The sequence below is a fragment of the Chamaea fasciata genome, unplaced genomic scaffold, assembly GCF_029207755.1.
Source record: "Chamaea fasciata isolate MVZ Bird 193981 ecotype frontalis unplaced genomic scaffold, bChaFas1.0.hap1 SCAF_3, whole genome shotgun sequence".
Taxonomy (NCBI): domain Eukaryota; kingdom Metazoa; phylum Chordata; class Aves; order Passeriformes; family Sylviidae; genus Chamaea; species Chamaea fasciata.
In genome coordinates, this window is record NW_027094088.1 from 103,255,554 (window position 1) to 103,279,938 (window position 24,385).

The following is a 24,385-nucleotide window of genomic DNA, read 5'->3' on the forward strand; positions in this document are numbered from 1 at the left end:
TCAGAGAGAAATGTATTCTCTTAGGATCCCGGCTCTCCTAAGTTTTTAAAACTGAGGACTCGTATGAGACAAAAAAATTATTACGACAACCAGAACAAAACAGCATAGTATTTGCGTTGGCTAAAAAAAAAAAAAAAAAAAAAAAAAAAAAGTAGTTGAAATCTTCTCCTTAAATTATGTAATTAATTCTAAAATCACCCACCACAAATAAATCTCCCTTAAAAACAAAGGAGAATTTTATGCAGTATTTGTGCAAGATCTTTTTCAAGGTAAAATTGATTGGCAGAAATAGTTACGAAACAGATTCTTTTTCCCCAATCCTGCAGTTAGTTATGATGATGATGATGATGATGATGTTTTAGAGTACTTTTTCTTAGTGAAAAGTTTTGAAAATTTGGCAAAAATGCAGAAAACACTTTACATTGTGTTAAAATTTGTAATGAAGGAATAAACATCCCCGTTCATTCTCGACAATTTTCAAAACAACACCACTGAAACAGACAAAATGTTTAACCGTGGGACGCTGTCGCAGCTGTGCCTTCGATTTACACTGGGAGAAGGCCTGGCTTCCCATTGCCCTCTGACTTTAACTCGGGCAGAACTGAGCCCTGACACAACCAGACAACTACTGTGGGGCACAACACGGAAAACAAATTCCTTCCTTCTGCAGCCTGCGGGGGACACTCCGCATCTCAGGCTGTACCGCCAGATAACCGAGCCACCTATGTGCCACTCCAGCAGAGCGGCGCTGGGAATCGATGGCAGATGAATCCCCGGGCGCTGACAGCGCCCAGTGCCGGCCCCGCCGCCGCACAAAAGCGGGACGGGGAGAGCCCCGCAGCCCAGAGCGCGGGCACGAGCGGCACGGGCGGCACCGGCTCCGCCGCGCTGCCGCAGCCCGGGCCGGGAGGCGGCCGGCCCAGCCCGCTCCGCCTCGGCAGCATCACACCTCCGCACGGGCCGCCCCCCTCCCGCGCCTTCCCGGAGCCGCGGGACAGCGGGGAACTACCCGGGGGTGCCTGGTAGGTGGCTACGCGAGGCAGCGGCGCAGCCAGATCCCCACGCGTGCTCCGGATGGGTGCGGGACTTCCTTAGGAACTGAGCGGGACCTTCCCGGGCGCGGGGCGAGGCGCCGGGGGTGCCGTGCAGACCGACAGGCAAAGTGCGGGGACGCTCCGGGAGAGAAGAGGGAGGCTAAGGGGTGGGACTCCCTGCAGCCACGGAGCAGGATCCCCGGGGCGCAGAGCGGGACTTCTGGGGAACACCGACCGCCCGGGCATGAGCACACCGGGATCCCCCGGAGGCAAGGCGACACGGCTCTGGCACGGTGCGGAACGACGGGGAGCGCAGCAGGGCCCCCGCGGGCGCTGCGGGATCCCCACGGGCTTAGCACCGCCCGGCCCGCTGCGCGCCCGGAGGGGAGCGGGGCCGGGGGATGCCCGGGGCCGGGGAGGGGACTCGCCTGAGCCCGCCTGCCGCCGCCGGCGTTCCCCTCCCACCTCGGGCGGCCCCGCGGAGCCGGGCGGAGCGCGGCGGGGCGGCCGGCGGCGGCTCTAGGTAGGTAGCGCCGTCCCGGCCCGCGGCGGGGCGGCCCCGGGGGAGCGGCTGCGCTGCGCGGAGGGGACAGCGCGGAGTGCGGCGCCGTACCTGGGGGTGCGGTGTCTTCTCCTGGCGTTTTGCGGGGCAAACACTCGGGGGAGGAGGAGGAAGAGGGGTGCACGGGATGCCACCTGGGGCAGGGGGAGCCTCGGTGGGCTTGTCCCGGCGAGGTCTTGCCCCGAACCGTCCGGCTCGGGATGTGCGGGCGCTCTGCGCTCCCCGCGGGGAGGCGGCTCCGAGCGGGGCGCGGACTCCGCTCCGGCCCTCGGAGGGGCCGCGTCCTGCCGAGCCCTCCGCGGCTGTTTTGTAATGGCCTGTGCGGGAGCGGATCAATAGCGATGCCTCTGAGTCCTTTCGCATTGCAGAGCTCTGCCTTGTCTTTTAGAAACTCGTTTAGATTAAAAACTAAACTAGATTTAAACAGCCGTGAATGACTACGGTAGCCTCTGTGGCTGAGGAAATGTGGAAGAAGTTTCTTCACTGCGCGCGTCAGATTTAAAGTAGACTTTACTAAGTTGGGGATAGTTAACGAGGTTTTAGAACTAAGTGAATTTTGAAGGAGCTTTCTCTTTTTATAAATGACTTTTTAAATGTTCATCTGTATGACAATGAAAATTTTCTCTGCTTATTTTCTGGATTTTCTTGCCTGCAGGATTGCTCTGCATCAGTACTATTTTTCATTTGCCTGATGCAAAGCACAGCTGCTGGTTATTCTGGGAGCTGAACTCAGTGTGTCTGCTGGGCAAGGTAGACCTCAAGATCTGAGCAGCGGCAGTGTATTGATTCCATTAGTGGAATTTACAGATCTACCGACAGATTCCTTTTAACACAGTCGCTTTCCCAGAATTAAAGTTCTCCTCCGAGTGCCTGTCGCTGGTTCAGGCCAATAGATGGCATAAGGCACTCAGGCTCACGTCCTGAGGGGACAGAGGGAGCAAGAGTACCTTTTGTACGGGAGCCAGGAGTTTCAGAGGGGATGTGTGAGTGCAGTTCTGGGTGTCTGACTTGGGATACCTGGGGCAGATTTCATTTTCAGAGACATGCCCTGGACCACTCATTCTTACTTTCCTCAGTCACAATTGCAGCATTTCCCAAAATCTTTCTCTCCTCTAATTAGTTAGGGTTAAATAATTTACAGATTTGGTAGGAGATTATCTGAGTTATCCTAAGCTAGGAAGTAGAGATGGCTTTTCAACTTTGCAAGATGTGTTTAATATCCACTGCTGGGGGGAAGCTGCCCATTGCAGCAGTGTTGAAACCAGTAGTCATTTGGGGGAATGAAATTGGCTATAAGAAAGAAACTTTTTAGTTTCTGTATCTAAATTTCTGCTGAGATAGCACTGTGGGTAGACAAAAATGATTTTCTCTTCTGAAATTGTGTAAATTATTTTAAAAATACAGGTAGGTAGCTAAATGATGATAAAAGAACTTTAATGTACAGTAGTCATACCTAGCTTTTACGAGGGTGCTGCTTAGTTGTAGATTTCAAAACAGTTCTCTTTAAAAAGGGGCACAGTATCATTAGATTTTTTTTCGATATCAGGAACTAAAGAATGGGAAAGGTCCAGAAATAATATCAGATTTCCTAAATCACAGTTATTTACTTGTCTGTTAGATCTGTTTTGTACAGTCTGGACAGATTTAAGTGGGTCTTGAAATAAAAAAAAAAAAAAAAAAAAAAAAAAAAAAAAAAAAAAAAAAGTAAATCTATATGCATTTGAAGCAGAGGACATTAAAGCTCTTTTTTAAGAGACCTGCTTCCTTTTCTCTAAATATCTTCTATGTCTTGTTACCTGTCTCAGCACTAAGGCAACCCACAGAAGTTGTAGCAGCCCTTCAGCTTCCTATTTGTGAGTGTGGGCAAAAGAAAATCAATGATCAGCTTTCAACTGAGCTGACGGAAACTGCAGCGTGACCCCTAGCAGTGTTCTTGGGACATGTGAGGTCAGACGTTTTACTAAAACGTCCTTTGTAGAAACAGAGTGGTCCTGAAAGAGAAGCAGTTCTTTGCTCACCCTCTCTAGGATTTAGCCACTTTCCCAGGGCAAGAAGAATAAAACCACCTTAAACCTGAGAAGATGATAAATCAGTGTTTTGCCACCAGCATCACCTTAGTTGTGCAGTGACAGCCAGGGGCAGGACAAAATCAACTGCTAACACTCCGTGCCAAGACCGTTCAGCGTCAGTACAAGGTTCAGCAGTGACTGAGCTGAGCTGCAGAGGCACCTGAAACCTGCATGGAGAGTGGAGGCAGCCGAGCTTTCCTCACTCAGCACTGGTGCATCTGCCAGACTTGTGTTTTTTGTTGTGGCTGAGCCCCTGGCCAGGCTGGTGCTGGACACGTGTCCTGCCTCGGTGCTGGGATCACTCCAGACCACGGCCACAGCTCCCAGGGCTGCCTGCTCTTGGCATGCCTGTCCCTGCCAGCTGGGCGGGCTGAGCCCTCGTGCACTCAGGTGAAATAAGTTCTGCTTAATGAGGAGGGTGTGTGAAAGGCAAGGTCTGGTGTGAATTGGGCGGAGGCAGAGCCCGTCCTGTTGGGCAATATCCATATTAGCAGCCTGACCTTCAGCTTGGTTACTTGAAAACAGGTGGAGACCATGCTTTTCGTCTTATCTCCTGGAGTCCCTGTCTAAGCCCATTTGTTTGGAACATGTCTCCTGTCCAGAGACTCTTGATTTAAGGAACTTGTTTACTTCCTATTGGGGCACATATACTGAAAAGATCTGCCCAAGGCTCAGGTCTCTACCCTTGCATCATTATCTGCCTTTGCAAATTTTCACTTGTGGGACATCTGCCAAGGACACATCATAAAACAGAGATCATGAATAAATAAAATGTATTCCACTAATTTATGGATATTTTCTTTTTATCTTGCCTTTGCCCCATCCCTTTGTTTTTATTTCTTGCTCTTCATCTATTTTTTTTTATTTCTGTTAAGCCTTGCCTTTTAATTTATGGCATCATCTTATTTTCTTCCTGTGTTGCCTCTTTACTTTCTGAGGGGGAAGGCATCCCAGGAAAACCTGTCATTTGAATGGCAGAATGCTGTCATTCCCATTGCCTGGTATTGTGTGGAGGACCAAATCCTCAGCTGACAGAAACTGTCCTTGACCTGTTCCAGAAAGTGTTCTGCACCACTTAATGCCAGGGGAGCATCTGCTTCAAGCTACTACCTCATTCTTTACCTTTTTTTTTTTTTTTTAATACTTCATTTCCTTCTGGTCCTTTTCATTTCCCCATATTTTACTGATGCTTCTTTCCTTAATACTGTACTTTCCATTTTATGTGAATGTGTCTGCTCATCTTGTCTCCTTCATAATGTACCTGACGTCCTAACAGCAGTGTGTTAAACTGCTGTCATCTGTCATTTGTGAATAACTGGCTCGTTTTTCTTGCAAGGGCATTTTGTGTGTGACAGTTGCTTGTAATGGTTTTCTTTTGTTTTTCATTCAGTTTTGGAGGAGATGACTTCTAGAATATTTATCTCTCTTGCAGAGGGAGATGGTGTTGACTGTGTTGGTCCTTGGTTTCTCAGGGAGCTTATTACACGATAATTTTCAAGAGACATCTTTCTTCTGAGAAGATGAGCTTTATGATTTGTATTAGAACGTCCCATTGTGGTCTCTGGTCTTGTTCTTAGTTTGCTGCACATTTGGGGCCATTTGCTGTGTTAAAGGTAAAGCCTGAGACCTCAATTTTTGTGCACTGTTCAGCAAGGAGCTCAGGTGAGTCTGGAGTAAAAATGGTGGTCTCTGTGTGTTAGTAATGTTCATGTAAAGGTGTAGAAGGGTTCACTCATTTTGCCCCCTCTAAATTGTTTCTGCAAGTGATGTCTGTCTGCTGGGTATTCCCAATGTCACTAGTCATAGCATGAATTTCTGTTCTTCCTTCTTTTATCCACAAACTCTCCAGCTCATCTTCTTGCCCTTCACACTAAGGTGTCTTACCCATTTTGCCTCCCCATCCCTGACAGGTGAGTGGGGACTGAGGTGAGGGGTCCTGGTGTACAGCTCTCATAGCTGCTGAGAATTTTCTGGGAGGGGGCTCCAGGAGAGGCCACTATGGCTCAGCCCTTCAGACTGACTCCCTTTTGTTCAGAGCAGCCACGTGCCCTGGCTGCAGACATCAGCCTGACTTTGGCTTGCTCAGTGTCTGTTGCCTTCTCCTCCAGATAGGTTTATGTCTTAAAGGTTTATCTCGGGCAGGGAGAGCTGCTGGACTGTGAATCCAGAATCGATCCATGGGAGACAGTGGCAGATGGGCAGCCTGGCACCATCCACAGTTCTGCCTGCAGCAGCAAGAGATTCAATTGTCCCTTCTTGCCCTGCGAGGTGGTGTGCTATGTGAGTGCTCTGAGGGTGCACCTGTGCAACTGGAGCTGTGTATGCTCTGAGCAGGACTATATTAGGGTAAAGGCTAAGAAATTAACTTTTCTTTTTTCCCTTTTTTTGAAATTTTTTGGTCTTGCCAGCCTGCCAGTAAATACTAGCAAAGGTCACATGGACAAAATGGAGTGTGGCTGGTTTAAGAGGATAGGTTAGTTGTGATCTGAGGCAGAATTTTTCTTCCTCTTTTTTCTTCCTTTTTTACACTTTTGTCTTTTGTTCATCAGCTTGGACAAGCAGTTTTGATGCCAACTGATAACTTAAAAACTGGTTAATTCTTCCAAGCATTTAATCATTCAAGTCCAGTGCTACTCTAATGACAGACTCAGAGCTCAACTTGTACAGAGGGCTGCTTGTCTTCTCAAAGCAATGGCAGAGACTTCATAGACTTGGGAATATTGAATTACAACGTGTTGACCTGCTACATGACATTGAAAAGGTCACCTCTCAAGTCTCAGATTCAGCTTCCAAAGCATGGAGCTCAAGGCATCTGCCTCATAGCACTTAATAAAGTGCTGTGAGATTTATGGACAAAAACTATCTTGTACGTCAGTCTTGTAAAACTTAGTATTCGCAATTTTGTTCCCCATATAGAGTTTCATATTTCTCTGTTTTTTGTTCTTCAAGCCGAACACATTGACTGTTGATGTTCATGTAAATACAGGCAGGTTATCTGTGGGAGGCAGATAACCAACTCAAGAAAATTCTTTGACAGCTTTGGTTTGCATGGAGGAGTCACAACAGCCTGGGTAGTTTCATAAAAATTGCGTCATAAACTTCTGATTGCTCTGCTGTGCTCCTTGCATCTCTTCTACCTCCTCTCCTTCAGCTGACAAGAGCTGTTGCTACTTCCAGAGGCGTTACCTGCTGTGGAGGCTTCTGCTCTAAAACCTTTTTGGTACCATGGTGGTGTGTGTTACAGAGAGCAAGGGGATTCTCACTCCACTCCTGACTTCAGTGGGAGAAGAATTAACCTCATAGTTTATGAGATGCATTTATAAATCTACAGTATTAGTTTTGTGGACAATTGTTGTCAATCAGTATGTTTAAAACAGGGGTGGTGGAAGACTGGGTGTGTCCCAAAGAAGAGTCCTTGTTCTTGAAGGCTTTATCTTATATATTTGTATAAAATTCTTCAGTTATTTCAATCAGTTACTGCTGATTTAATTAGATTATGATTCCAAAGCTACTTTGTCATTTTATGAACTCCATTTATTGCCTGTTGAGAGAAGAGCAAATAGAGCCATAAATTAGGTTTTCATTTCGAGAACAGCTCACTCATTACTGCAGCACAAATGTAAATCAGTCCTCCATGGTTTAGCTGTAGCTAGTGACTAGCATTGAATGATGGTTGCAGCATGACATTTTAGGGGCAGACACCTTTTCTCTTGAATAAGCTCCTGAAAATGATGCTGCCTTGTATATTCTTCCTAAGCAAAGAAGATCTGTGTGTCTTCCTGTCCAGTGCAATGTTTGCTCTGAAAAGGGCAGCCAGCATAGATCAATACTGCTCTTCTAATTCTCTTGTATTTCGAGTCCAAGATCCCTCTAATTAGGGTTTTTTTCCTTTCAAAATCCTGTTCCAGGGTGTAAAAGATGGATGGAACTTGCAGCTTCGGTCTTAAAAGGTGTTTATTCATTTTCTTATCTTAAAGTTGGTGTGCTGCCTAACACCCAGCTTAACGCGCTGGAAAGCACCACTTCCAAGAGCACGAGACCTGGTCTTCAAGGTCTTTGAAAGGTTCCTAGTCTAATTAACTCTTAAAACATACTATATTTACAGTTTGTACCAATAATCACTACCAGTTCTAGGTACGCAATTTTCTACATCACATACATTCTACCCATGTCTTTGTACCACCGTCACAGCAGAAGATGGAGTCGAAGAACTTAAGACACTGCCCAAAATTCTCCCATCTTGCCTCTATCTACTTCCATTCTAAAAACCCAAAACTACAAATTTTCACCCTGTGACAAACTAAACTACTATCTAATTTAAATTTTTGTTGTTTTCATTTCATCCATAAGTGTTGGCAGTTTTTCCCATGGACTAAGGTCAAAGGCAATGCTTTTCTGGGGTCCCAGCAAGGGTCTCGAACCCTCTGGGCAATTTGAGGGGTTTTCCCTGTGCCCTGGACTCCAACATAATTCACCCATGAAATTGGTAAAAGCTTGAGCTGGACAAGGGGGATAGAATGAGTTCCTGGTGATATTTTAGCTCAGTGCTATTAGTCTGGAAACAGTAATGGTGTTCATGTTCTCATCGTAAACTACTCTTTTCAGGGAGTTGTGATTTTGTTTTACAGTTTGCTGTATGTTAGGCCAGGCAGGGAGAAGTTTTTCCCATTTACTTTGATTCATTTTTATGATGACAGAAAAGAACAAAACAAAGGAAAAATTAGCTCATAGTGTGCTTGGTGCTCAAATAAGAGTTATTGTGGATTCACATTGAAACCTGTGAATGTTGAACGTGAGAAAAGCTTAATCTGCAAGCACTTGCTGCTAGGCAGAGTGCTTGTTCCTGGGTCTCTGGGATGCTCCATCCATTTCCTGACCGTGAAGCCAATCTTTTCTGAGGTCTTCTATAACTGCTAGAGGCAGGGGATGTGTTTCAGCCTTCTTAAGCTATCGCTTATCCTTGGAGCTGAGCAAAAACCCTGTTTTGAGGCAATACTCAAGCACGATTTTATTCATTAGCTTGTAAGAAGTCCAAGGTGACTTGAAAAGACTCCTTTTGCTGATGTGTTTTCAACTCTATCTGAAAACTTGGAACCAAGTTTCTGAGAAATTTGGACCGAGTCTCAGCTGGCACCTCTAAAAACTCCTGGCCTTGAGACTTGGGTCTTAGGCAATCAGACATGTTTCTCTTAGTGATAAATATTACTGATTTCAGATGATATCAAGGCTTTATATATTCAGATACAAAGTCTGGGGACTCTGGGAAAACTGCCTCACAAATGAAGTGAGAGGCAGGAGTTGTCATTTTTCTCTCCAGAGTTTTACTGAGCACTTACTGAAGTACTTCATTCTAAAGTAGACAGAAGGAAAAAAATATAATTTCAAGGATCTTTTTTTTTTCCTCTAGAGAGTTATAGATTAGCACTGCCCTTTAGGCCGAACAAGTTTTTGCTTACAGTGATGTTCAGTGGTACTGTGCTTCAAGCAGCAGCTTGTAAAGGGAAACTACTAACAACACCCAAATATGTATTCCTCTTAATTTCTTCCAGTGCACTGCATATGCTTAATTAGCTCTTCATTCTTTCTTGGAAGACATGTAGTTAGGATCTCAGATCTTCCTCTGGACCTCTTGGTGTGTGGTGCCTTCAAAATCCTTGGAGCTCATTGTGGGAAATTATGAATCTATCTAGCTGAAGTTTAGCCCAGGCAAAATCCTAAGAAATCCCTTGTCCTGTAATATCTTTCACAAAACATCTGCTAATTTTGGGGCATTAGGATTTATGCAGCCATACACCTTCGTTTTTCCCTCTCTGGACATTTGCGTGGGTCATCTTAAACATTAGAAAAATATATTTGTAAGAAAAAAGCTGGAGAAGTAAGGAGAGAAAGAGCTGGATTCTGGCTTCTGAGATTTCTTCTAATCTGGTTGGGCTTTATATCTGTTCCAAACTTTCTGTCATTGGAATACAATAGCAAAAATGGCACCACAGTAATTTTATAAGGTCTGACATGGAGTTGATTAAATGACTGTGTTGTTATGGGCTGTGCAAACCCACGTGCTAGCCAGAATCCAGCCCACACACATAGCACCTCCAGTACCTTACAAATTGTGCCAATGTGTGATACTACTTTGCATATGTAATTCCAGGTCTGGAGATTGAAAAAACAATGGATAATAATACTGACAGGTGCTGAAATGAATTCCACTGGTTAGGACTGACTTATTTTGTGAAAAAACTGTTTCTATTTGTGTGCAATAACAATGCCTCAGCTTCTATGAATATTGAATTGAACAGTGGTGCAGTGATGCAGCTGTATCTTAGCCTGTCACATACTCACTTCACACATTTTCTGGCAAATGTCCTTCCTGCTGGATGCTTTGTGGGGACAGCCAAGCTGAAATAAACAGGGAAAACACCTTTGTTTTTTTAAGGACTGAGATAACTAATAATACACTGGTTGACTGATGGATGCTGTTAAAAGGGCTGTCAGCACCCTGGAGAAACTCCATCTGGGATGAAGTAGCCCCATGCAACAGCTGGAATGGAAGGCAGCTCTGTAGAGAAGGACGTGGGCATTGTGGTAGGCAGCATGTAGAGCACAAGTGAGCACCATGCCCTCACAGGGAGGGCCAGCTGCATCCTGCGCTTTGTCAGCAAGGCTGTAGCCAGCTGGTCCACGGAAGGAGTCACTGAACCCAGACTGGAACAGAAGAGTGTCTGACTAGGCTTTAGGAGGAATATTTTCCCCATAAGAGGGGTCCAACTGGACCAGGTTACCAGAGAGTTTGGGAAATTTTGGAGATGTTAAAAAAATCAGTTGGCCCTGAACAGCCTTCTTTAACTGAACCAGCTTTGACTCTGCGTGGGACAAGATGACCTCCAAAGGATCTTTTTACCACAAATTACTTTGTGATGCTACCTAGAAAGTCAGGAGGAGTGAGTGGTATAGCTAAGCCATGTCCAGCATAGGAGCAGTGAGCACGTAGCAAAATCTGAGTGCTCCAAGAAGTGGAGGCTTCTGGAGGCCTCAGGGTGGGTAAGGTTGGCAGCGTGGCTCTGAACCGTGCATCTCTTGTAGGTATTTTCTCCAGCTGCCTCCACATGTCCTTCCTCAGCCTGGGCACTCAAGTCACACATACCAGCACATTGTAAAAGTTACTTGGATGCTTTGAAAGTGAATGTTGGATCACAGCAGACTGCAGAACTTATATGTGAGATTTGTAGCTCTGTGTCAGAATTGTCTGGGGTCAAGAGAATTTATATTGAACAGTACTGACTCCTTTTGTGAGATTAACATGCTGCAAACACAAGTGTTTTTACAGATTTTACAGTTGAAGGTTTCACTCAGAATATTCACAATAACAATGGGTTGTGTTCTTGTCGCCTAAGAGACTCTGAATATCTTGGAGAACTTTAGCATGGTAAAGAAAACCTTTGTTTATCTCTGAAATTAATAGAATTTTTTCAAAACATAAAAAATAAATACAATGTAACTTTATCTACTCAGACTGCCAAGTAAAATTAAATACATAGCACAGGAAGGAACTGGCTTGTTGTGGAAAATTTTTAGATAGTCTGTTTCTGCTGTCCATCCTGGGTGACTCCATCCCATTCTGAATCTGCTGTACATGTACACATCCATAGGCCTGGACTGTGGCACAGTGTGCTTATTAAGTAGATAGGAAAATAATTTTGAGAGAACAAGGGCATTCAAGCACTAGACCAGATTCCACAACCTCTCTGGAGAGGCTTTATCACTGGGCATTAAATAAATATCTGCCAAAATTTGTCTTGAAGTAGCTGATCCTGCCTTGGGGAGAGGGAGAAGCTGAATTTCTAAGTCTGTTTTCTGTATTCAATGGTATTTTACTAACGTAAGCGTGTTATTTCTAAATAAATTTTAAAAACTCCAAAAAATGGGCTGAAGTACACCCAGAACAATATTGTGAGGGGAGAGTTTTTTTTTATTCAAGCAGCTTATCCCAAAGCCAGGACTCTGCAGAATAAAGCTGTAATGGATTCTAAAGTTATGTGTATCCAGATCAGTGGTTTTAGCCCTGTGCTCTGCAGCTGAGTTGCCCTTTTAGCTCTGCTGCTAGTGCAAGTATTACAGGTAGCACAGGCAGGACTGTTTTCAGGTCTCCTTACATTTTTTTCTGCTGTAATGTGTTACAACATAATCCTGGTGTTTATGTTCATGTCTCTTCCCAGTTTAAGGAGGGAAAGACCTACTTTATGTGGTGCATAGATTCTGGATTGTTCAGAACAACTTTTTCACCCAGTGAAACTGACTTGTGATTGAATTTTTTTTCCCTTTGAAAACATTACCTTGCTTCCAAAAATGAAAAAAAAAAAATTAAAAAAGTAAAGAAATTAGGAGTGGAAAGAGATAATCTGGGAGCAGAAATGATCAGCAGCTCTGCCATCTGTAGTAGGTATAGGAGGGCAGTTCCTCAGACTCCAAAGTGAGAAATGAGGATAACTAGTTTTACTTTGCAGTTAGAAGATGTAGGATGGACAAACAAATAGAAGATTCTGAGTATCAGATCAGTCTTCTTGGTTGTGAGTTAAATCTTAATTTTAATACTCTGTACCCCTTCTACAAGAGATAAGAATATTCTGAATTGCACCAAGGTTAGCATTCCTTTCCTAAACAGGGAAGAGTTATGGCTCTGTGTGGGTATTATTTGCCACTGTGCAGAGGCTTGTGAACCATTAACACTCTCCTTAAAAACTCAAGGAAGTCTTCAATGGTTCATGGACCTGTGTATTAGAGAAAATATATCATGCCTGATTGTTCATCCCTTTATGTCAGGCCTGGAGGAGTTGTGGTGGGATAGATGGGACAGTTTCTCACCTCTGCCATCATGGCCCCTCTGCAGCCATGGACATTGAAACTGCACTATAAATACAGGAATGCCATTTAGTTTTTCTGTGCCAGATAAATATGGTGGGGTTTTTTGTTTGGTTTTGTTTATTTGTTTGTTTTAACTAGCTGCTGTAGGGCTGAACTGTCAGAATGCATTTGACTGCTGGCTCTGGGCCCACATGTCTCGGGGGAACCAGTACCTGGAGAGGTCTGTGATAGCTTTTGAGGAGACTGTGAAAGAGGTAGTGATATGAGAGGGATGTGGGCTTGTTTGTGGGCAGCTGATCTGCTGTGTGACTTTAGGGACATTTCTCTCCTCTGTTTCTGGGTATCTGCATTATTTTCCTTGCTTAGGTAGGTAAACTTTCAAAACCAAATGACATCTATAAGTGAATTAGTTTCACCAAGGATCTTCGTAGATTCTAGACTAATCAAGGATCAAGGAGGAATGCAGAATTATTTTTAAGAAGTATATTGATATATTTTATTCTGCATATTTTTTTTTATATGGAAGCGTCTGATGTTGGGATCATGTATCAGATATTTTTGACAACCAGTGATATCACAAATTACCACAATAAATGTAACAATAGGATTTTATGTTGATTGTGATCACTGGAGAGGTACTTGAATGGAAAAAAATGTGGAACTCAGTGGAAAATGGGGTACTAAAATTAATTTTTTGGAGAAAGGGATCCATAGAAATTGCCCTCATTACAGAGGTACCTAGAAAAATGCCTTTGGTATCTTCTCAAATATTTCTGTGAGCTTCAGCCATTGGGATGATAGAACACAAGGAAGTGCTTAGTGTGATCAGCTGTCTGTCTGAGCTGTCTGTGGAACAGGTATTGTAACTGCAGCATTCTAACTGTGCTTAAATGGTGGGGATTTACAGGTTGGTTTTCAAGCAAGAGCATTTAAATCTGTCACTTCCACTTAGTTGTGGATAATGATCTTTTAATTTATATGAACAGCATATAAATTGCAGAACCTTTGGGAGTGTTGCAAGGTGCAAGCCTTGTTAACTCTCATAATGTGTGTTATCTCCAGGGGCTTTTCAAGTCAGAGAGTAACTTTTTTTTTTTTTTCACTTTAATCATTTTACAAGGGGACATTCCGATAACTGGGTAATATTAGGTGTTGCTACTTGTTCTTTATATGAAAAGTATATGAGAAAGCAGTTCATGTCACAGACTGCATTCCCAAACAAGCTCCTGTTATGTGCAGGCTACAGCTGGTGCATTTTTCATTGCCCCTTTCTCATACCCAACCCTTGGCATATCCTCTGTCCTCACTGGCATCCGCATAGTGGAAATAGCAGAATTTTACTTTGGGAGGATTCATTTTACGTTGTATTAGTCCCATGGAAGTTACACACTTACTCATATAGGCTGCTTAACCAGTCATGGCAAAGATGGACCCCACCACTGGTGATTCACCCCCAAAAACCTGTGCCTCAGCTGGGTGGTGTGAACCATGGGCTGGAGGTACTTGTTCTTTTATTCGTGCTTATGTTCTTTTACTCTCAGTTATAACAGCTTCTCTTCTTCCTTTTCAGTCTTTTGGAGGAAGTAATTTTTTTTTAAACCCCTATATTTTAAGGTCGTTTTTTTCAACACGTACAAATATTTAAATAGTTTTACATTTGAATGTCAGCAGTGCTTCTAGCAGCTATTGTTGTTTCCAAATGATGATCATCTCTTTCTGATCTTCATTGTATTGTAAAGTTGCACAAACTTTTGGAACAAGCTCAGATTCTAAAACAGCCTGGTGACAGTAGAATTGCGCTGCTGGGGTGAACACAGCCAACACTCCCAGGCTTACATGCGAGTAACAGCAGAACAAAATTTGACCTGGATAATTCAACTCAACTTACCTGAGGTCTTCTGGGTGGTTGTACTAAATACATTTTAAAAGAAATGTAGTTGCATAATTCCATTATTTTCATGGCATTTTAATGCAATATTTTGGATAAAGGATGATGCTGCCAGTGGGATACAAAAATAAATTACAGCTGAGAAAATAATTTAGCTGATTAATTTGTCTTTGCCTCACAGAATGTCCATAACCACAGAGTAGTTTCTTCAGATGGTCTTGCTATTTGTGCTAAAAGAGTTTTTAAAGTTAACCTCTGCCTCCATTGTCTGTGAATGACTTTACAATTAACTTAACTATGTCAAGTATTACAAAGGAAAGTTGAATGTTGCAGCTTATATCATAGTGAAAGAAGCTGTGCCAAGTAATATTACTTTATATTTTTCCAGGCTTAATTAAGTGTGCTTAAGCAGTTATTACTGCCCAGCTGACAGACAACAACTTAAGCCATGCTAGCTGGATTTCAGTCCAAATCCCTAATTGTGATTGATCAAGTAAATGATATATGCATTTTAAATGTTTTTCTCTGCTCAGTGAGTCAGAAAATGTAGACAGTACTTCTAGGTGGTGCATTAGACAAGTATTTGCCCTATAATGAGTGGAGAAATTCAAACACTTAAAAAATTAGTGAAATGTTGATCCTGAGCTGAAGGTTTTTATGGTTTGTTATCCACAGCATTTTAGAAGTACTTAGGTGTCAAAACCTGCACGTATGTAGCTTGGATGATTTGTAGAAGCTCTTAACTTCGGGAAATTAACAGAAATGTTAAACAGCCCAGGTGTTTGTCTGCATCATTAGGAGACAAAATCTGGTTCAGGGGCATGGCTGAGTGCCAAAGATTCTTTAGAGGGAATTTGCTCACAGTTGAATTTCCTCAGTTTGGAACCCTAAAATGGAGATAGATCTACCAAGATGATCAGATTCCTTGGGAAAAAAAATTACTTTGAGCTCTGAAAATACTTTGTTGAGTTACCAGGATTTGCATGCCCTTTCAGGTTCACATCAGTGTTATATCAGTTTTGTTTGTGCTCCTTCAACTTAGAGAAAACCATGCTAAAATGGGAACTTGATCTTGAGAGGTTTATGGAGTGTAACATACATACAGAAAGCAGGAGCTGAGGCTAAGACATTATAGCCATGAAGGAAACTGGTAGAAAATCTCTAAGCATGTGCTCTCTTTGAGTATTTTAAGTAGCAGAGCATGATAGCTGTAAACTAGTTCAACTTTCTGTTGTCTGGATAATCACAGATTAATGCTAACAAAAGATGAAACTGCCCAAATTTGGAGTTACCAGTTGCCAAGGTGGTACTGTACTCAAAGATTCAACACATCAAAAAAGATGTTCTGAAGCTTGTGGTGTAGGACCTCACAGAAAATGGGGACATTGTGTAGATACTATGCAAAGCATAACTGAGAAAGAGGAACTTTGCTAACAAATAAATGTGTAGTATGGGGATCCACATGGTCACTAAAAATCTTAGTGGTTTGTTCCAGAAGAGGTTGGAAACCACAGCACTTTGGGATGTGTTATACATCTGTGGCAAAGCTGTCTTAAAGGGACTGTATCTGCAAACTGTCTCTGTGACTCCCTTTTGAGAGCTTTAGGGATTTCACAGCGTGCTAAAAGCCGAAAAATCTGCAACTCCCTTTCCAAGCCAGACAATGGGCCTGTGGCCTCACCAATAATGTGTGACTGCAGAAGGACTGGCTAGAGCCCATACGCAAATTGAACTGGGAAGAGTTAGATCCTGTAATTGTTTTTTATTCTAAAGTTTGAATCCTTTTCACACAGCTTTCCTTATGACTGGCTTTTATTTAGCCCTGAAGCTTAACATTTGGATCTTCTATTTGTTGGAGGTTTTTTTTTTTTTTTTCCATTATCTTGGAAAATAATGTTCATTCTTCCAGTAAGCATCTTTCTTCTGTCTTGTTTCATTTTCTATTCTATATGAATTCTTACCCAGTAGCTGCTTGAAACAGCTGAAGCAATTAAAGCAAACAAGTAACTAACATCTGGTATGTGTTTATTTGCTCTCTTATACTCTCCATAGGGCAAGAATTGTGTGATTTGGAATGGTTACCAGCCTATTATGTTATCTATATTTGAAGAAGATCAAAGAGGTTAATGTTGCACTTCAAGTTGAGATTTGCAACGTTTCTGGTAGTTTGATGTTCCTGGGATATTCATGATATGCTCCAGGAAAACATCATTTATACTTGAGCACAGTTTTACACTAGAGGAAAAGGTTTCCTGAGTGAGTAAAGGGTTTCCTTGAGTAGAGAGCTTGTTGTGCTGAGACAGAAGTTGTCTGTGGACATTGCCCTGTGCCTTGAGCCACTTGTTAAAATGAGACACATTGTTCTGATGGTAATTGGCACAACCATGTCCTGGTCCATGGCTCAGGAATCAAGGTCTCTGCAGGTCAAACAAGACATTCTTCAGATGATGAAGCTCCTCTTGACATTGTTATCGTAAATCTTTCCTATACATTCTTTCTGTAGTCTAAAAACCACTTAATAGTAGTAATGCATTAAGCGGGTTCTGGACCATGGTCTTTCTAAGCAAGATTCGCTTTGTCTCTGTATCCTGCACAAATTATGACTACAGTACCCTCAAAACAAAGCAGTAAATTATTGCTCACTGAATTTATTATACAGAGCAATTTCATGGAGGCACCATTATGAATATCATCTGCATAATCGGTATGGTTTTATTTTGCTGTCTCAACAGTAAGTCAGTCTAGTCTACTAAGAATTTGCTGAGCACTAAGTTCTTGCTTTAGTTATTTCTGAGTAAAACTTGCTTTGTATTTGTCATTATTTTTCGTGGTCAGAAGTGCCCCAAGACAGGAGGGTTATGGCTTTAAGCTGAAGAAGGGTAGATTTAGATTGGATATTAGGAAGGAGCTCTTTACTGTGAGCTTGGTAAGCCACTAGCACAGGTTGCCCAGAGAAGCTGTGGATGTCTCATACAACTTCATCCAAAATTGTTCAAAGCTGGTTGGATGGGCCTCTGAGCAACCTGGTCTTAGTGGAAGGTGTCCCTGGCCCTGTCAGAGAGGGTGGGAACGAAATGGTCTTTAAGGCACCTTCTGACCCTAACCATTCTATTGTTCTGTGACTCTGTGGTCTGAGATCTTGCCTGGTTTTTATAGTGCTCACTTACACTGCCAGTGTTCTCATGTTAATGAATTGCTAGAAGTAGAGATTTTATTGACTAAAATGAATCAATAACTAGAGGGTTTTTGGGTCTGAATATACTTTGACTTCCAGTCACCCCAGACCAGATTTATGGCTTTTTTTAAAATTTATAATGCTATAAAACAGAGCTTGGCTCTAGATTGTGAGTGAAGTGTGGTGATGTTTACCAGATGAGTGTTGCTGCTCTTCTTCTGTGAGGAGAGATCAATGATCTTATTTTACGTCTTAATGATTCCTGCAAACTGAAGCCTTGGGAAATGCCTGGAGCAAATGTGTCTTACAGCCACTCTATTACTAGCAAATACCTGCCTTCAAACTAAATCTAAAGGTGCAAAATAATTTCTATGGTGTCATGATTTAATCTCAGCTGATAGCTCAGCCCCATACTCAGCTACTCCCTGTGGGATGGGGCAGGGAACCAGAGAGGTAAAATGAGAAAACTTGAGGGTTGAGATTAAAAAAAAAATCATTTAATAGGTAAAGCAAAAGTGAAGCAAAACAAGGAAGTCATTCACCCCTTCCCATGGGCAGGCAGGTGTTCAACCATCCCGAGGAAGGCAGGGCTCCATCACATTTGATGGTGACTCGGGGAGACAAACACCATCACTCTGTCACCCCCCTTTCCCTCTTCTTCCCCCAGCTCTACATGCTGAGCATGACACCATATGGTGTCATCTCTTAGGACAGGAGGATTTTGATACCATTTTGTCACATTTAAAATGAATTGATTTCCATACTAAATTGAAATTAATTAGCTTAGTGTACATCAATTAGCATTTAAGTGTCAGAGATCAAAAACATTTGCTCTCCTCATGATCTGAAGTTACATATAATCTGATAACAGGTGTAAGAACTGCCAGTTTTGGCTTCACAACGACTTCTCTTTGGAAGGAAAGCAAGAAAACAGTTCTGTAAAATTTAACTTACTCACTAGTAACTATAACTGACTTTTGAATTCAGTTTCAGCTGAATTTATAGTAAAATATGGAAATATTTATACGTCCTTCTGTCCATCTGCAGGTGTCCAGTTAGTTGTTGAGGAAAAATTACTGTGGAAGTTCCATCTCTGAAAGCTGTGTTTGCAGAAATGTCACTTCAACTTCTCAGCATTGCTGGACACTTCAACTTCTCAGTATTGCTGTAGTGGTTGTAGTTATGCTCTGGCAGAATAGGAATTGCTTTAGGAACAGACCAAGGTTGTAAGAGGGTTGTGTCACTTGAGGTGAGTAGGAAGGCAGATAGAAAAATACCTGAGGAGTGAAGATACCCAGATATGTACTGCAGCGTTCTGAAGTCAGGAATTGAAAAGCTTCAAATGCAGTTCTGATATGTTTTCAAGAACACAGTACACTCTTGTGTGGATTACTCTAGAAGTAAAAGAATTGAAATGTCAGCAGAAGTGATTGCAATCCACATTCAAGCAAAAAACATTGGAATTATATTGTGGATTATAAATTATATAAATATTATATTTGTAAATATATATATATATATATATAATATTTATAAATATATATTATAAAAATAAATATTGTGGATTATAACTTGCAGCATCATATAAATTAATACAACTCAGCTGAAACTGTAATTGAGAGAAACCTGCTCAAAATTTTATCCTCAGTGTTTTGATTGATGGACAAGTTTTCTCTTTAAAGATTTTTTTGCATCATTGAAGTACATGGATTTTGTGACTTTTAATTTCAGTGTGATAGTAAAGCAGAGACTGATTTGCAGATGAATTTGGCAGCCTTCTTTCACCCTGGTAAAAAAGGAGACCTAAACCAGAACCTACTGCTTTCAAATTTTCTGAAGCTGTGAACCTGTAGTGGTTTGAAAGCAAAACAAATGAGAGGCTCCAAGTCAGAGATACAATTTAATAGAAAAAAAAAAAGGAAAGAAAGTAAAATAAAATAGATGCAATAATACAAAAGACCACTGACAGAGTCAGAATACAACCTGAGCGGAGTGATGGAAGCAGTCCAGATGAGGTGGTCTTCCTGAAGCAGTGATCCTGTAGAAAGGTCTGGTAACTCGGGTCCTCTGGTAATCCAGTGGGTAAGCCCCCCACTCTGGTGTTCAGAGTCTCAGCTTATATCCAGGCTGGAATGCTTGGTTTCTCCCTCTGGGTGGAGCATCCCACAATGGCATGGTGAGTCATGTGATAAGGCCTGATGGGCCCATTAACAGGAGGTAGTCCAGGAGGGGATTATCTGTGAGCTGTGTGGCAAAGGTGCTGATGGGCCCATTAACAGAAGATAAGCCAGAGTGGAGGAGGCAGGGAGCACTGCCTCACCTGGTTTCAACAGTTCATGAAGATGGTGATAAAATATACTTCAACCCAGGACAGAACCAAACTAATTTAAAATACACCTGTGAAATGCTGAATAAGGGTATTCATAATTTAATTTCTTTTTTTGCTTGTTTTGTTACAGCATTTCACAGTAATCAGAGGTGGAGGGAAGAATGTGTCACAAGAGCAAAACTGAATTAAATGCTCTAACAATATCTTATGTTCTTTTCAGGTTCTATGTAATCTCATTGGGCAACAGCAGAGGAGCTCATCTGTCCAAAATGGTTTATGGTGAATTTTTCCGCCGACCTAGCAAAGATGCAGAACTTATCAATTTGAATGTGGGTGGCTTTAAGCAGTCGGTGGATCAAAGCACCTTGCTCCGCTTTCCCCATACCAGACTTGGAAAACTTCTCAAATGCCATTCAGAAGAGGCTATTCTAGAGCTATGTGATGATTATAGTGTGGCAGACAAGGAGTATTACTTTGACAGGAATCCTTCCTTGTTCCGATATGTTCTGAATTTTTACTATACGGGCAAACTCCACGTTATGGAAGAACTTTGTGTCTTTTCCTTTTGCCAGGAAATAGAGTACTGGGGGATAAATGAGCTGTTTATTGATTCCTGCTGCAGCAATCGATACCAGGAACGGAAAGAGGAAGGTCCCGATAAAGACTGGGATCAGAAGAGCAATGACAGTATGGACTCCTCCGATGAAGAGTCATCCATATTCGATAAAGAGCTAGAAAAATTTGATAATCTGTGTTTTGGTGAAATAAGAAAGAAGATCTGGGTCAGAATGGAAAATCCTGCGTACTGCTTGTCTGCTAAGTTAATTGCCGTGTCATCCCTGAGTGTTGTTCTGGCATCAATTGTGGCCATGTGCATTCATAGCATGCCAGAATTTCAAAGGCTGGATGCCAATGACAGGGAGATTGGAGACCCTGTGCTGGAAGCTGTGGAGATTACATGCATCATCTGGTTTACTGCTGAGCTAGTGATCAGGCTCTTCACTGCTCCAAGTCAAAAGAAGTTCTGGAAAAAACCACTGAACATCATTGATTTCGTCTCTATTATCCCATTTTATGCCACACTGGCTGTGGACACGAAGGAAGAAGAAAGTGAAGACATTGAGAACATGGGAAAAGTGGTTCAGATCCTGCGGTTGATGAGGATATTCCGCATCCTGAAACTGGCCAGGCACTCTGTAGGACTGCGCTCTTTGGGCGCCACTTTGAGACACAGCTATCAGGAAGTTGGACTCCTGCTTTTGTTTTTGTCAGTTGGGATTTCTATTTTTTCAGTGCTTGTCTACTCAGTGGAGAAAGATGATGACTCATCAGAACTGCAGAGCATCCCCATTTGCTGGTGGTGGGCAACCATCAGCATGACCACTGTTGGTTATGGGGACACTTACCCAGTCACACTTGCTGGGAAGCTGCTAGGCACCCTCTGCATTATCTGTGGGATACTGGTGGTAGCACTTCCAATCACCATTATTTTCAATAAGTTTTCTAAGTACTACCAAAAGCAAAAAGCTATTGACAGAGACCAGTGCAACAATGATCGCAAAGAGAAAAGCAATGACCTACCCTATTTTAACATTAGGGATATTTATGCAAAAAAGATGCACTCCTTCATTTCTAGCCTTTCTTCAGTAGGAATTGTAGTCAGCGACCAAGATTCAACAGATGCCTCCAGTATCCAAGATATGGAGGATGTTTATAACACAGTATCTTTAGAGAATGGTAGAGGAAAATGAGTTGAATCATGTTTGCTTCTCTTTATTTCTCTTCTGAATCTTGGTAAATGTGGACTGACAAACTTCAGTGAATTCATTAAGAGCAGTCGATTCTCAGGGTACTTAACTCTCAGCCATATTTGGACATTCTTTCCTCTAAGGATGCCATAAAAGCTTCATTGTTTATATGAGGCTTTAAAATATGCCTCGTGTAGTGGTTTAGTGGGGTTTTTTGCACAACAAATGTTATGCATTTTTGGGGGCAAAAAGTTGGGAAAAAAGTTTTAAATGTGAGATAAATGTGTTTTTTGGTTTGTCAGTATTGTTATTTGATTTGTTCATTGTTTTTTCCCCTGCAGCAGTCTCATATCTTACACAGACTTTGCTTTTATAATTTGCTCTCTTCAGGTAGAGATGTATTACAAACATGTAAGAACTACTGCACAAGTTAGTGAAGTTTTTACCTGCAAATACATTAGATAAATGAAGGAATTGTGTGTGTGTAAAATTGTGCTCACTAACACATTTATGTAGTTTTAGAGTTGGGAACCTGTTTCCTAAGGTGGGGCAGAAAATATATTGGTACGTATTGTTTTTACTTCACAGAAGCATAATAACTATTAATTTCTATCCAAAAGCACAATACATTTTTAGTTTGTTAAAATAAATGATTCCTATTGTGCCTATATTTTTCCTAGGATCCAGCCATGGCCAAGACCAATCAGGTCCTAAAGGTTTTAAGTTGATAAGTCCCAGGATGAAGTGTCTGGTGTAAGCAGGATTAGGAGCTTTTTGTACCATTTAGCCATCTCTCCTGCTATTGTCACCCTGAGCAATTCTGGTGCCTGGAGGGGATCCTCCTGTGATTAAGGCCACCCTGGTGGCTTCCCCAGGGACTTTGATTTGTGGGTACTGAAGCAAACATCTGTGGTGGCCTTTAGAAGTTACTGCTGCCTACTGCCAGCCCAGCTCCTTACTGGGGGCTGCTGCCTCAGCAGTAGGAGCAGTGGGAGCAGCATCTTGGCTGCTGTGCTGGCTCTCTGTCCAGGGCTGAAGTGCTGAGCAGTGGAGAGGTGAGAACATGCTCTCCTCTGCCATGTGTTGCCCATCAGAGATGAAGGGTGGGCATTGCGTGTGGGCATCCATGTTGGAACTATTTCAGCTCATTTTTCTAAAGCTTGTCTGGTGGTGGTGGCAGCTTTCCTAGTGTGTGCTGTGTGCTGGAGCAGTGCTCATTGCTTGACAGAGTCCTGCAGCTCTGTGCATTCTCCTCCTCTCCGGGGATTTCTCAAGCAGCCAGCTAACTCTGCTGTGTTTCAAGCAGTGCTGGAGAAGCTCAAGGACCTTAGAGTGTTAAGTGGACCTTATAGTCCATGGTGTTTCTGAACACTCATTTTCTTTCATTTGTCTAGTGACTCAATCAGGTGCTGGGCAACGGAGAATCAAAGACACTGTGATGTCAGTATTTTCCTTAAAGAGAGGTTTGACTATTTTATTTTTTAAAATATTATTCGGTCAAATACAGAAGCCTGTACTGAGCTTCTATTCAAGAAGATCAAACTCCATAGGAATTGACTTTAGAACTGAGTAAGATGTCAGAAAGTGACAATTGATTTTGGCCACTACAGAAACTTGATTTTTCATGTGTCTGCCAGATTTCCTATTGCAAAATGCATTAAGTAAGTAACTGAGGTGCACTTAAATTTACTAAGACACAGAGCTCTCACCTCTTTCTGAGATGGAGAAACAAAAAAGAACAGGATCAGCCTATACATTGTAAAGGTGTGTCTCTCAGGACTGCTGTGAATCAATATAGTGATATGGGACTTAAGGAAAATATTTTGAGCTTTGTACAAACCTCAGGATTTGGCTTGTTACTTGCTGACTATTGTAAGGGTATGCGATGCTTCACAGACAGTTAAAGGTAATTCTTCCCATAGTTCTTGAAGGAATAGAAAAAGGCAAAGTTAGCCTAAATGTGATTTGTTCTTGCTGAACAATTAACATTATAAAGATGCAATGTTACAAAATACTAAATATGTATGTGCATATGAATCTAATAGGAAGCAGCAGAATAACGGCACAAAAGTTATTCTCTGTCCAAAGAAAATGTCTTGGTGGTGTCCATGTAAAGATATATATATTTTACATTGCCACTGAAGATCAAAAGCAGTGAAAAATATTGTGATGCGATAAAACCTGCAAGAAATTATATTAAATAGTTGAAAAAGTGCTACTGAGAATTTTCATTTTGTGTGTCAGGCATTACTCAAGGATCACAGAATATACAACTTCGTGGATTAAATTTTACTGACTGGTAATTTGTCATGAAATTGATAAGCTTTTGATTGAACTCATGAATCAATCTTAAGGCTGTTATACTTTTTAAGTTCTTTATACATTGGTACAGCTTGCAGCAAAGTAAGATATATCTTTTGGAATACATCAGAAGATGAAGTACGTATCCATATATCATTTAGTGTACACAATTTTGATTCCTGTGATGAGATCTTGGCCTTTTTAAAATCAATTGTATCTTAAAAATGGCTTTCTTGTAACCTTATCCCTTTGCTGGAATAAATCCAGCTCTTGGTTTCACACAGGTGTGACTGTGAGCAGGACATGAGCTGTGCTTCATGCCAAAAGATGCTCCCCCCAAGGCAGAACTGCAGTGCTGTGACAGGCACTGGTGCTAGAGAGTGTCACAAGCCTCAAGTGCCAGAAAGAAGCAGATGAGAG

General features: G+C 42.1%; 1 protein-coding gene across 2 annotated transcripts; it reads left to right on the top strand.

Moving 5' to 3' along the window:
• The first annotated feature begins 1,004 nt into the window (after window positions 1-1,004).
• On the top strand, window positions 1,005-23,760 carry KCNS3 (potassium voltage-gated channel modifier subfamily S member 3). Of its 2 annotated transcripts, none has more exons than XM_066179971.1 (2): window positions 1,005-1,022; window positions 20,137-23,760. In XM_066179971.1, the coding sequence occupies exon 2, from the start codon at window positions 20,186-20,188 to the stop codon at window positions 21,665-21,667; it is 1,482 nt and encodes a 493-aa protein (XP_066036068.1). In that variant the 5' UTR covers window positions 1,005-1,022; window positions 20,137-20,185; the 3' UTR covers window positions 21,668-23,760. The 2 variants fall into 2 exon arrangements, with proteins under 2 accessions (XP_066036068.1, XP_066036067.1); XM_066179970.1 differs by lacking the exon at window positions 1,005-1,022 and adding an exon at window positions 1,499-1,557.
• The last annotated feature ends 625 nt before the right edge of the window (window positions 23,761-24,385 follow it).

Coding starts and splice junctions, on each gene's coding strand:
- KCNS3 (XM_066179971.1), top strand. CDS start 20,186: ATGGTTTATGGTGAATTTTTCCGCCGACCTAGCAAAGATGCAGAACTT.